The sequence below is a fragment of the Thamnophis elegans genome, chromosome 2 (assembly GCF_009769535.1).
Source record: "Thamnophis elegans isolate rThaEle1 chromosome 2, rThaEle1.pri, whole genome shotgun sequence".
NCBI classification, from domain to species: domain Eukaryota; kingdom Metazoa; phylum Chordata; class Lepidosauria; order Squamata; family Colubridae; genus Thamnophis; species Thamnophis elegans.
In genome coordinates this window covers 82040332-82054666 of record NC_045542.1, presented here as the reverse complement: position 1 = coordinate 82054666, position 14335 = coordinate 82040332, and the positions used below count along the sequence as shown (strand labels likewise).

Below are 14335 nucleotides of genomic sequence, written 5' to 3'. Positions count from 1 at the left end.
TAAAAGGAAGAAACAGTTGAGATCTCACATTGCTCCTGGAAGCACGAAGCCGAGCAAAGAAGCCTGAAGATGACGAATGAGACTTTGTCGAAACGTCACCAAGACACTTCCAATTTTACCGTGAGAAAACCCAAATAACCAAAGGCAGACAGACAGACAGACAGACAGACACACACACACGTATGTATGTATGTATGTATGTATGTATGTATGTATGTATGTTGCTAGAAGCCTATAATAATTTACATTCAATCCTCCAGTGTTCCTTTCCTAAGTCTTGCTCTCCTATCTTCCATTTGAATGGCTGTAGTACATGTAATATATGCATTATCTTTATAACAATAGTATAATTACTCTCACCGGCTTATTCTTTCAAAGCCACTGTCATTTCTGGAATTAAACCAATGAACCTACACAGTGCCACTGATCTGGATATTAATAAGGTTCCTGAATATCTCGCTTTTGCCCATCTGATAAAATCTGGCACAGTTTGTGCACTTCAAGTCTCTTTTGTTAAACAGAGTTAAGCCTCTGGAATCATTTCCTCCCAGGGACCATTTGGCTCCGACTCTGATTATGTTATATGGGGCTATTTTTCCAAGCTTTGGGACAAAGTCCTGGGTGAACCACTGTAAGATTTGGGTACAAATACAGATTTACTCTTTTACTCTTACAATTTTATTCTTTTGTATTTAATCTACACATATCATCTATGTATCATTCTACTTTTATTAGGTAAAGAACTCAGAGTCACCTGGAGTAGAGCATTTTTGAAATCAATATAAATAAATGAATTCACATGGAAAAAAGACAAGTTAGAGTCAGTTACTCTTGTCCAAGAGTGTGAAACTCATGGCGTCATATTGCTATGTTTTTTTCCTTCGCAGAGCTGGGGTGGGCGTGGCCTGCATGTGACACATCTGGCCCATGGGCCACTAGTTTGACACACCTGCTCTATTCTACAGTTAGGGAATCTGTTGATGCAACTACATACTGTAGCAATGTTATCATCAGGCTTTTAATCAAAGGCAGTGTTTCCATAGTTTACAGATAGTCCTTAACTTACAACAGTTCATTTAGTGACCGTTGAAAGTTACGACAGCACTGAAAGCGAGTTATTCAGTGTTTTTCACACATACAACCATTGCAGCATTCCCATGGCCATATGATCAGAATTCAGATGCTTGGCGAGTGGTTCATATTTATGATAGTTCAGTATCCCAGGGTCATGTGATCAGATTTCGCGACCTTCTGACAAGCAAAGTCAGTGAGGAATTCAGATTCACTTAACATGTTACTAATTTAATAAATGCAATGATTCACTTAACAATTGTGGCAAGAAAAGTCATAAAATAACAAATTTTTCACTTAGCAACATAAATTTGGGGCTCAATGGTGGTCAATGGTAACTCAAGGGCTGTCTATATACAGCTGGTGGGATTTGTGCCCATCCGTTTTCTGGCTTGGTGAGAAACAACTGGCTGTACTGGAAAACCTCACATCAATACAGGGAAACTAATGCTGGGACCCAAACTTTTAAGTCATGAAATATAGGCACACAGTTAAATGTGTAAAGAGCCTAGATTTCAGTCTGATTGACTTGTATAATTTTCAGTTTTGTTGTTGTTGTTGTAGTAGTAGTAGTAGTAGTAGTAGTAGTAGTAGTAGTAGTAATAATAATAATAATAATAATAATAATAATAATAATAATAATTTTGATTCATTGACATTGCAATACCTGGTGATGCGCGAATTGAAGATAAGCAGCAAGAAAAAAATCACAAAGTACCGGGACTTGCAAATTGAACTTGAGCGACTGTGGAAAAAGAAACCGAGTGTTGTCCTGATTGTAATTGGAGCCCTTGGAGTGATATCTAAAGGGCTACCTCCCTATTTGGAAATTCTAAATTTATCGGACTTATATCCTCCGACGTTACCTTAACAGTTCCTAGGTCCTAGGTTAGGACTCGAGCTGTTGAGCTACCAACCAGCCCCAAAGGCTGTGAATCATAATAATAATAATAATAAATCACACAATAAGCTTGTGTGATTTAAACCATTTGGGAGTGGGAAACTACATTCATAATTATGAATATTCATAACACGCACGCACGCACGCACACACACACATATATATAATGAATATATATGTTTTTTTTCTTTGCCCTTGGCACAAAGTCTTGGTTTTAAATGGTTGTATAGTTTAAGTATTTTGCTTCTATGTGATACACAAGTATTCTTAAAAGCCACCTTATATAACCTTGAAATGGGCCTCGTGAATATGCACTTTCAAAGTGGGAAGCTCTGTTATAGGCTGTCTATGGCTATGGGAACTATACACTAAGATAAATGCTTTTCTAGTGAGGTTAACAGATTCATTTTGTATGTAATGCTATGGTATGCCAATGGAATTGTTGAGGCTGAATGGACATTTTAGAGATGCAGTGTATATATATTCCATCTCAAGTACTTTGTGGTCCATTTTTTGTTTGTTTCCAGTATGAGAAAGAATCAAAGGGGACAAAAGGAAAAGTTCACTGGCTGCTTAATTGTTCAGGACAACTTTTCTAACGGAGGGGAAGAAGCAATCTAATCAGGTGATACTGGCAGAGGAAGGAAAAGAATTGCTTTCTGGCCATAATTAGTCTTCGGTCCCAATTTGCTGTTTCCATTCTTCTTCAAGGCAACATACCAGTTCTTATCTGTGTGCATCTTTGACTTGTAAGTATTGTAATTGTTTTCTTCCAATTTTTCCAGGAACACGCACTCTGCTGTTGGCAACTGCTAAAGAAAAAGAGGTTGGGAGCATTCAGAAGGGAAGCACATACAATGACCAAAACCGTTTATGGCACTGAAGGACCATCGTGATTGTGTTTGGATTGTGGAAGAGTTTGACTCTTTCTAGTCCAACTTTAGAAGGTGGGAAAGTCTGAGTATCTGCTGCCTTTTGGTAGGTGATAAAATTAACCCTTTTGCTCCAGATCTTTGCTGCTTAGCAAGATACTTGCCATCTATCTGGCAAGGCTGTTAGTAAGTCTTCCTATCAATTCTTTTTTTATTATAAAGCGCTCTACATGGGGCTGCCCCTGAAAAGTGTTCAGAGACTACAGTTGGTCCAGAATGCAGCCGCGCGAGCGATATCGGGTGTACCTAGGTACACCCATGTTACACCTATCCTCCACGAGCTGCACTGGCTTCCTATTGGTCTCCGAACGTGCTTCAAGGTGCTAGTTATTACTTTTAAAGCTCTACATGGCTTAGGACCTGGATATCTGAGAGACCGCCTCCTGCCACATACCTCCCAATGACCAATAAGATCTCACAGGTTGGGCCTTCTCCGAGTGCTGTCGATCGGACAATACCGGCTGGCGGCTCCTCGGGGCAGGGCCTTCTCTGTAGCTGCTCTGGCCCTGTGGAACGATCTACCCGTAGAGATCCGGACCCTTCCCACTCTCTCAGCCTTCCAAAAAGCCACTAAAACCTGGCTGTTCCAGCAGGCCTGGGGCTGTTGAACAACGTCCAGCCCCACTTAAATGGAATGTATGGTGTGTTGTTTTTTAAATTGTATCTCATGTTATTTTTTAATTTTAATTTTTATCTTTCTGTAAGCCGCACAGAGTCCTATGGGATTGGGCGGCATACAAATTTATTAAATTGCTAATTGCTAATTGCTAAAATGTAAAGGTTCTCCTCGCAAATATGTGCTAGTTGTTCCCAACTCTAGGAGGCGGTGCTCATCTCTGTTTCAAAGCCAAAGAGCCAGCGCCGTCCGAAGACGTCTCTGTGGTCATGTGGCCAGCATGACTAAATGCCGAAGGTGCACAGAACACTGTTATCTTCCCACCAAAGGTGGTTCCTATTTTTCTACTTGCATTTTTACTTGTTTTCGAACTGCTAGGTTGGTAGAAACTGGAACAAATAATGGGAGCTCACTCCATTATGTGGCACTAGGGATTCGAACCGGCAAACTGCCGACCTTCTGATCGACAAGCTCAGCGTCTTAGCCACTGCGTCCTGTTTTTATTATAGACCAGCAAAACCTAGGAAAACCTAGCAAACCCTATTACTGAATGAGCTTTATTTCATTTAGATTTAAGTACAGTATGTCTCAGTTCCTCCTGATGGTTTCATCTTATCTGGAGGAACAGTGCCACTTTCTAATAGCTGAAATGTTTCGGAATGTTGTTTTCAAATATTTTTCTTTCTTTTCCCAGAAATTAAGATTGGTCAAAAAGCATCCACCCAGCAGCAAAAACAAGTGACCTTTAATTGTGCATGTATAAATGATTTTTGATTCCAAGCTCTCCAAGCTACAACATCTTTGCCTACCCTCAAAACTTCCCTATAGTTAATATCATGGGAACTTTATACTTACCGAGCCATGTAAGCGTCCATTGACATCCATAGCTAAGTACAATCCAGATCCGATGCCCTTTATGTACACTGCACCAAAATATTCTGTGCTGAGCAGTAACTGAACTATAGTTTGAAAGAAAGAAAAAAGGGAGGAATTATGAACCACTGTTAACACATAACTATTGTTGAAGCTCTGCAGTGCGGACTAAGTTAATTGCCAAGACTGATAATACTTTGGTGTTATCCTAGGAACTTCTAATTACGTGAAAATGTGTGTGTGTTGGGCATGGTTTAGCCTGATCGGCTTGCAAAAGAAAGGATTGAGAACCTCATGCAGATCAGGGACCTCAACTTGCCAAGTTCTGTTTCCAAAGACAGAACCAAGGCTTTTCTGAATCCCTTCCTAGCTCTGTACAAATATAATTGCATTAGCTTAATGGGCTGTGGAAAGTAAAGGCACTACCCAAGTTTATTTACACAGTCTGCACCAAGAAGTGTACTCTGTAACTAGGGTTATTCCACTGGCACATAACCGTCTAAAGAGTTTCCTCTGTAAATATTTTTTCATCAGGATGTCCAAGTTTAATAACTCATTTACAATAAATTCATTTCTAGCATTAGTTGGCAAACATGCATTTTTTTAAAAATAATGTGCTGGCTTGAAACTACTTCCAGGAGAAAAAGAAAGAGAAAATTATAATTCAAGAATGTTACCTAATGGTTTTTTTAAACCCCTAATCCTTCCTTCCTTCCTTCCTTCCTTCCTTCCTTCCTTCCTTCCTTCCTTCCTTCCTTCCTTCCTTCCTTCTTCCTGCCCTCCCTCCCTCCCTCCTGCCTTCCTGCTTGCCTTCCTGCCTTCCTCCTCTCCCTCCCTCCTCACTTCCCGCCTGCCTTCCCTCCATCCCTCCGGCCTTCCTGCCTCCCTACTTGCCTGCCTCCCTGATATGTTAGGGAATCTTTCCCCAAATCGGAATTTTATCAAGATGTGCTGAATTATAGTACAGTTTCCGGAATTCCCAACTATGGAAAATATTAGCTAGAACTTCTGGAAGCTTCAGGTTAGAAACAGAAGTAGAAGAAATAAATTTATACATATAAAACCAAAACTGAACACTAAATCAGGTGGTTGTTAGGAAATATTAACAAATTCAAAGGCTGTCATTGCCCAACAGCTATGAAAACAAAATGCCTTTAGGTGTGTGTGCTCCTGGTTTGCGAATACCCAGAATGTCCGGCCATTTTTGAAAACCAAAGGCTGAATTAACAGGCAGCAGGATTTTTCTTATGGTCTTATGACAACAAAAGCAAGCCCTTCCAACTTAGGTGTTTGGATTTTCTCAGTCATAGAAAAGCACAGACCCAAAAAGTGGGCAGGAACAAACAAAAGTAATGTTAATGTAGGACTTTTTTTTAAAAAAAAAAATCCAGTTAGTATCCTTACTTCCCAGGTTAATAATGTTCTTGGAGCACTAAAATTCCTTTGCTACACTTGAAGGAACTCTGGGGGTTCACTTCTTTTTGAAAAAAAAATGTTTTTTAGAGTAGCATGCAATCCTAGAGCATCAAGTTGTAGTACCTTTCATGCTGAAGTTGGGCCTATTTTGGGCAGCTTCGAAAAAGCCTGAAGTTGCTTGGTCTGAAATGCAGGTATGTGTGATGTACATATTAAAAAAAAATACTGGGGGAATGGAAAGGACCATAAAAAAGCTGTCTTATACTTCTGAAAAGATACCACACTGGAAAAATTCTCTATGGTTCCAGAGGGAAGACTTGAAAGAATGGTCTTAAATTCAAACAGGAGCGCTGATCTTTTAAGGAGGCTTTAATTTGGATACCTGTCCTGACCAGTGGGAGGGTATTTATGGGATTGGGGGTAAAGGAGAAAGTCAAGATAGCATCCACATCTACACATACACACACAAACACAGACACACCGACACCTAGACACACACACACAATTGTGGCTGCCAGCCTGACTTTTTTTTACTCCATTTCCCCTACATCAGGGGTCAGCAACCTTAAACACACAAAAAGCCACAAAGGTCCTAACTGAAAGGCCTCTGTTCAATTCTGGAGCCAACTGGAAGTCCAGTTCTCCCACCATAGAGTCTCCTCCTAGCGTGGCATCCTTTTTCCTCTACCTGTCCTAACTGAAAGCCCTATCAATTGTGGAGCAGACTGGCAACAGGGAGCCACAGCAGAGGGATAAAAGAGCCACATGCGGCTCCAGAGCCGCTGGTTGCTGACCGCTGCCCTAGACCAGGGGACTGGACTCAATGCTCCAGAAGGCTCCTACCAACTATAATTCATTGCCTGTCTCTATTTCATGGTATTTAAACATATGTGTGGCTGAGGCTATAATTCATTGCCTGTCTCTGAACTATAATTCATTGCCTGTCTCTATTTCATGGTATTTAAACATATGTGTGGCTGAGGCTTCTATCCTTGATGAGCATGGAGACGATGATTGACTTCCTCTATTAAACCGGCCAAGCATTTATACAAGTGTTTTTTCTTTCATTCTCATAACTCCCGGCTGGCTGATTGATGTGCAGTTGTCAATCTAAACATCTCCCCTTCTGTTGCCATGAAATTAGTTTCCTTTCTTATCGGGTGCGTCCATTCATGGGACTGATTCACACATGTGTTCTTCATGGCATAATGGCTTCAAGGTAGGTCTCTTGTTTTGGGTTGGAGACTTGAAGTGACTTTCTGCGCATTTTGGGCATTTGTCATCATGGCTGTGCTACTTCTTTTTCTTGTGAAAGTTTTCCCTAGTTACATGGGAAACTATTTTCCAAAGCCTAGATGCTAGGCATTGCTCCTATTACTTGGTTTTGCTTGAAGAAAGTTATAAAGCTGGTTGACTGCTTTGGAAATCTGGTTATTGGACAGTCAAGATAATGAGTCATTGACACCCAGAAGAATAAGGGCAATAGGAATAGGCCAACCTAGTGGTCATTGTCATACTACCCTAGGAATTCTGGGAGTTAAAGCTCCATACAATTGGAGGAAACCAGGTTGAAGAACTGTTTTCTGGAAGAGAAATATAGTTTGATTTATGCTTAATATCAAAGCACTTTATCATAAGTGTTTTGACTAGGCTGCTAATGTTGAAATTCAAAGTGCTGGCAAAAGCATGTGTTATATTTTAGCTGCATTACACTTCCCTTGCATGACATTTCAGTGAGTGGGAAAAGGCCTGCAGCATGGATGGAAGTGGCTGATTTTTTTTAAGAAACTAACTCTACGAGACATGAAGAATTTGTTATATATAGTTTTAGATCCCAGAGTAAGCACAGGATGTCAGCAAGTCCAGATTCCTGCAGGAGATCCAGAGGGGACAGTCAAGACATGAGGATACTTAGCCAAAATTTCTAAAAAGCGAGTCCCATTTAGCCTATGTAGCACTGGGGATCAGGCTGCCTCCTTGGGCATGGATTCCTGATAAGTGATTTCACAGCATGTGGCATTTTGTCTTGTGCTTGTTCTTGAAAACTGGAAGAACACTTGTGCTTTTACAGAATCTCTACCTTGTTTGCTTTCCTACCTCTATCACTTGAACAAGATTTCAGAAAGGCAATATGCCAGTTTACTCTACATTAGCGACTTCCTGCCTGTCCTTTGCTGTGTTTATTCAGGATGAGATCATCTTGATTCAGACCAGTGTTGAGGGTGCAAGCACGAGTATGTAAATGCTATTTCTAATAAACCTCAACCATAAACTGACTTCAGAAAAAAAAGAGAGAGAGAGAGAGAGAGCAGAGCTGGGGCAGGGGAGGAAAACCAAGTGTTCTTGTGGCTTTTCTTTTTTAAAATAAGTGCTTTTCTTAGAATTGGCCTGTGCATTTGATGCCATCTTCATCACATCTTGTGGAATGATCTCCCCGCAGAGATCCGTACCCTTCCCACTCTCTCGGCCTTCCATAAGGCCACTAAAACCTGGCTGTTCCGGCAGGCCTGGGGCTGTTGACCCCAAAATATGGTCCAGCCCCACTTGGAATGGAGTGCATGGTGTGTTTTTAAATCTATCTTTTCTTTCTTCTATTCTTTTTGATTTATTGTATTGTTAGCTGCCCGGAGTCCTTCAAAATTGGGCGGCATACAAATGCTATTAAACTTTGAAACTTTGAAACATCTTGCACCAAGGAATCCAGCTGGATTCCAGTTAGTCTCAGCAATGCACATTGTATAAACTGAAGTACAGAAGACCCTACTGAGAAACCAAGTTGTTGTGCATATGTGTGTGCTGATCAAACACTGTTCATCTGTTCATGTAGTACCAATAGTAGCAATAAAGCTCAGCTTATTATTCTTTCATCTTCTGCCATCTCACTACCCAGTTTTCCCATGGTATACATATGATTGATATATTAGAAATGCAGAAAAAGAAATGCTGAAGTAGACGTCAGATAAATCATGCACATATACTGTAGAGTCATGCAGTTCATAGTGAAAACAGCCAATTTGTAAACCTGTAAAAGCACAAAGAAGAGAAAGGCAGATTAACTGATTGCATGGGAAGACTTGCTTCCTGTCAGAGGCCAAAGGTCACTTTTCTATCTTGTACTACCATTGGAGAGATATTAGCAAATGTAGGGCCCTTCTAGATGAGATGCTAGTTGTACATTCATCACACATCCCTCTCTGATTCAGATTTATGTTGGCAACTTTCATTTGTTACCCACCCATGTTTTTGTAATGATTCCATTTTTTTTCCTTACCACATAAAAATCTGTTAAATAATAGAAACATGGAAGAACTCTATTTTTTTTCATAAGTAAAGCTCAACTCCCTTGAGTGAAGCTCAGTTGTTGATGATCTAATGCTTCAACTATGTACTGTAACTTCCTTTGCTACAATACAGAAGTCATTTGCCATTTTAGGATTTCTCTTTTAACTTCATAGTTTGCGCTAGAATCTTGGGATTACCCGAGAGTCTCCCCATCAGCCACTGACCATGTTTGATCTGCTTAATTTTCAGATCAAATAAAGTCAGCTAAATGCAGCTATTGTGTTAGGTAGCACTAAATCTGGGTCCATCTACATACCAATAATAACCATAATAATTACATCCTGTGATGATACCTTTAATACAGGCCACATCTGCCTGTTTTAGGTCCTTAGGAAGGATTCCACAGGTGGAATCCAGCCAAATCCAGTCTGAACATCTGGCTGACTGTGCAATGAACCAAAATGATAATACCATCAAATATAGGTAGACATACCAAATCCAGGCCGAGCATCTGGCTGATTGTGCAGTGAACCATAATGATATATCCTGTAGCAATACCTTTAATATTATTAAACAACAATATCTACCTATCCCCTGTCCTTTGGAAGGACTAGATAAGTGGACCCAAATCCCAAACCCAGCCTAAACATCTGACTGACTCAGCAATCAAACAGAATAATAATGTCTCACAGCAAAAGTCAGCTGGATGATCTTGGGTCATTCATTATCTCTCAGCCCTAAGAAGAAGCAGGGGATGGCAAATTAGTTCAGAATTTTGCAAAGTAAATGGCAGGGGTTGCCCAGGAAATTACCAGGAGTCAAGATTAATTCAAAGGCAGAAAAAAGCCCCCAAGATAAAACAAAAAGAGGGGGCAGAATCCCAAGAGGGGAGAGGGTTTCACTCTCTGTCTTGTCCCTTCTACTTCTGTCCTTTCCTGCTGATAAGGGATAAATCTCAGGCATCTGATTGGGTATTTTGCCTCTATACAGTTAGGGAGCCTGATTGATGGGTTACAACTTTGCTTTGTACCTTTCTTGTTACTACAGAAATATTTGGCTGGAGTGGTCCATAGTAAAGATTTATTAAATCTGGAACAGGATTGCAGTGGCAAAAATCAGCGAACTTCATACTCTAGTTAATAACACGTAAAAGAAGGGTTAAAACTGCATTTTGTCAGCCTCTCAGTCAACTGAGCATTTTTATTGAGTGTGGCACAAAGAGCAATAGCTTCGGATCAATAGACCAAATTGTTTGTGTCCTAAGAAATAAAGATTGACTCCTGCAGATTCTCTGGCCTTCTCATTTCCTCTTTCCAGGCTGTTATGGCACAGAAGAGGCTTTTCAGTAGATTCTACTCCCTCAGGAAAATGAATCTGAGCTGAGAATATATCCTGCACAAACAGACATAAAAGGCATTTTGTCTTGGCAAGACAACAGACTTTAAATTAGTGAAAGGATGCCACTTCAAACAAACAGACCAATGGGTATTATCAAGAAGGGAATGTCAGTAGATTTAATATATGTAAAGGAGAGCAGCTACAAAGCTTTAAATACTTATGAGACATGTTTATAGCTTTTGCTGCCACAGCAGAAACATGTCCAATTTTCCTGTAGTCCTCTTTAAAATACTACAGGTCAATTGTTGGAGTAAAATTTCCTAAAAGGTGGGCTATTGTGCCTGAAATCTAGATAGAGAGGTTGCAATTGCATACTTTTTATATATACATGCACATTATATGTGCATGCATTCATACAGAACATATGATGGGCATGTGTGTGTTTGAGGTATGAAGATGTGCTCAGAGGAAAGACTCAATCCTTTATGGACCAAGTCAAAGAGGATTTTAGAGCTGAGCCCATGATTTTCTCAGCTGTGTAAGACTGAATGATATTTGGCATCATTAGGTCCATGATTCAGCTTAGCTCATGGGTGCTGTGTCTTTCACCAATTTGCACAATGCATGGCACTATTTTCCAATACATTTGTGGGTTCTCACTGTAATAATAGATGTGGTTAAAGGCATACAGGCAACTGTCAATGGATTTAGTCCAAATGAACATGGGTGCAACAGAATAATCCAGACAAATATTATGTTTAAGACTGTAGAGAGCTTCCCCCGCTCCAAATTATATATCCGTTAAAAATAACTAAGAGCCCAGCCCTAGTTAGACATTAAAGGGGATTCATGACCGTTGGATCAACATCTGCCCAGATCTAGAAACAGCCTTGGTAAGCTGTTGTAAATGCTTTGTAATAGAACTGGATAATATTTTCTCCTATTTGGATCAATGTGGAATGTGGGGGTGGGAAAATATTAAATATTAAAAGACGTTTAAAAAAATAAAGGTACTCTGTCCATCTTTTTCAGAAGATAGTGCCAGAAAAAGGCACAACAGAAATATAACTTGACCTTTGCAAATATTTTGCATAAAATCTCATGTGTCTTCACCTGGAGTTTTGTTATTCTGATATAATATATATGGTCCTTTCTCTGACTAACAGAAGGAGAGGAGAATATTTGGAGACTGGCATAGTGTCAGCCCTATATCTGCTAGAACCTTTAAATAAGAACCTTTTTATTTAATAAGGTTTCCTGCCTGAGCAGGGGGTTGGACTAGAAGACCTCCAAGGTTACCTCCAATTTCTATTCTATTCCATTCCATTCCATTCTATTCTATTCTATTCTAACAATCCTGGACTCCATTTGGTGAAAAAGGTATAGAATACAATAGAGCAAAGCCATAACTGAAATTTGGGCACAAAAAATTCTTAAGTTTAACTTTCTCCCCTTGAGCCACTTCCCACTGCTGGTCTCCCATTGTCCAATCATATTGAAATGAATTGTTTGGTGAACAGTCTCCTATTGTGGGCTGGTATGCAGCTGCATGCCATTCTGACCTTCAGGCTGTGTTTCCAGAAGGTGTGATGTATAGTAAGCTTTCCCCCACCCATCCAATACCCTTCCCCCAGAGTCTGGCATCGAGCGAATGCAAGTGAGATGGCAGTTCTGACATATAGGCTGTCTTCTTACCCATCTATACTTGAGCTCAGACAATAATCAATGAATAAATGTAGGAGGAAGAGTTGAGGAGACCCTCCTGATACATGTGGCTAAATGCTTGGCCAATGGAGGATTTGCCTCCTAGCTTCAGAATTTCCAGTTGAAGGTTCCTAAGATTCCTAAATGGTCCACTCAGCTATGCAGTAAACTTGAAGACAAGAAGGACTTGACCTACACCCCAATATTTTCCCCAAAGTAATTTGATTAATTACACAAATAGAATCTAGGTCTCTGCTTGTATTTGATATACTCAACTACAATTTATGCTTGAGTTAATGGTTTAATTAACTAACACCACACTTAAAAACTTTAATGGGCTTTGGATGGGTTACTTCTGACAATTGACTTGACTTTCAGTGTTTGTGGATGTGTGTGTGGGTATGGATGTGTGTGTAGCATTCAACATCTTATTTATAGTACTGCTCTAAAAATAAATTTAATGCTTTGTTATATCAGCCAGAATGTATTGGGACCACTCAAACTGGATAGGGATGGGGACAAGTCTGTGTATGATGTTTCTACTGTCAACTCACACAGCATTCCTGCCCTGCTCTTGAGCTGCCATAGGCAAAGGGGATGGGAAAACGGCGAAGCAGCACAGCAGCCAAAAACAAAAGCACATTCCCGACATATCTCTCACAAGGCTATCTCCCAGGGTTACCCACAGCAGCTGGAGGGGAGTGATCTCTACACCCTGCGAAATTGCTCTGCTGGTGAGTGTGACTGATGACACCCTGAGAGAAGGGAGGAAACAGGGTTAGGTCTGGGCCGTAAATTATGCGGGGTCAGAGTTGGCTTCACTTGGAATGTGTCGATATGAAGCTCCTAATAAATAACATGATTTCTTTTGAAACTTGGCTTGAGGCTCATGATTTAATTAGGGCATCCACTGGAACCCTGACATTTACCCTCATTAAGTGACAGAGTGATATGTTTTTATATGGATTGTGCCACAATCATTTGGCCTTGACACAGAGAATGCCTCCAAATCTTTTGCCATGCCACAAAGTTGAAAGCCACTAAGAGAAGGTCACTGAACTTATCAGTTGGGTCAGAAATAACAGCTACAATAACAACAGCAGCATCTTACTGTGGTTGTCATTCCTGTCCCTGGTGCCATCCACTTTGCCATCTGGAAGGATCCTCAGGAACTGACCACCATTGCTGCAATAAAGAAGCTTGGGCTGGTTGTAATCTGCCATTGGCAGGTCAAATTTTTCTGTCATGGCAGGAAATGTTGTGATTTCCCTCTAGACATCTCTTTCCCTTCCTTGGACTCAGGTCTTCAGTCCTGGAAAAGAAATTTAGCAGGATTTCAGTGAAAGGAGCCAAAATAGTAATGATACCTTCCATGTCACGGCAAGTTCAAAGTGGGAGGAGAATTTTTCAAGCATTATTTATACACATTATTTTAGGGATTACCCACCTCACGAAAGTATCATTCAACCTACAGAGCAAAACAGTATGCTGTATCTTTGGTTTCCTCAGTCTTTGAAAAGCCTTTTTGAATATGCCTACTGTATGCCATAGTATTAAATCAATAAAATGGTGTTTAATAAATAAAAACAAATAAGATAAAAGCAAGACTAGGGCCCTATGTTTACCAGTTCAATCCCTATCTCTGTCTAGAAAGAAAATAGGCAGAGAGAAGAAAGAAAGCAAGACCTAAGCTTTCCTGGATTACTTTTATTGCTTGTAATCAGAAGTTGGTAGCTTCTGGAGAAGAGCTAAACGCTGTAGAATGGGCAGGATTATAGCACATATGTACCCAGAAGTAAGGGTTTGGCATAATTTTCTGTTACATGTGAGATGTTTTAGATCTTTCATCTGTTTTCCATGTGAAATGACAGGAAGCTGCATTTATAATTGGAGGAGGTTCCAACAAGGCAAAAAGGGATCCACAGCGCATAGGCACACGTACACACACACACACACACACACACACACACCCCAGTATAACCGGAGACTGTTCCTTGTTGTTTGATTAAGTATCAAATAATTGGCTCTTTTTCAAAGCAAACACCAAATATGGTAGTGGTTAAGAAAAATGTGGGTTTGGGTAGCAGCAAATGAGCAAATCCTTTTCACTTCTCTGAGGACTTCCTCAGGTCAAGTCTTCCATTCACCTCACATGGCACCAAAAATAATGATGTTGGTAGTATTGTCAGTGAGTATTTGCTC

The 14335-nt window shown here is 40.3% G+C and overlaps 1 protein-coding gene across 1 annotated transcript; it reads right to left on the bottom strand.

The window, feature by feature from the left end:
* Nucleotides 1-1993: 1993 nt before the first annotated feature.
* On the bottom strand, nucleotides 1994-13548 carry FGF1 (fibroblast growth factor 1). The gene is made up of 4 exons (XM_032239047.1): nucleotides 13501-13548; nucleotides 13245-13404; nucleotides 4376-4479; nucleotides 1994-2784 (listed from the first exon to the last, which is right to left on the bottom strand). The coding sequence occupies exons 1-4, from the start codon at nucleotides 13546-13548 to the stop codon at nucleotides 2590-2592; spliced, it is 507 nt and encodes a 168-aa protein (XP_032094938.1). The 3' UTR covers nucleotides 1994-2589.
* Between the last annotated feature and the right edge of the window lie 787 nt (nucleotides 13549-14335).

Bases quoted from the DNA above. Each gene is read 5' to 3' on its own strand.
- FGF1 (XM_032239047.1), bottom strand. From the start codon at position 13,548: ATGCTTGAAAAATTCTCCTCCCACTTTGAACTTGCCGTGACATGGAAG. The intron at 13,405-13,500 runs GTATCATTACTA...AGAGATGTCTAG, and splicing joins AACTTGCCGTGACATGGAAG to AGGGAAATCACAACATTTCC. The intron at 2,785-4,375 runs GTAAGTATAAAG...CTTTTTCTTTAG, and splicing joins ATGGACGCTTACATGGCTCG to CAGTTGCCAACAGCAGAGTG.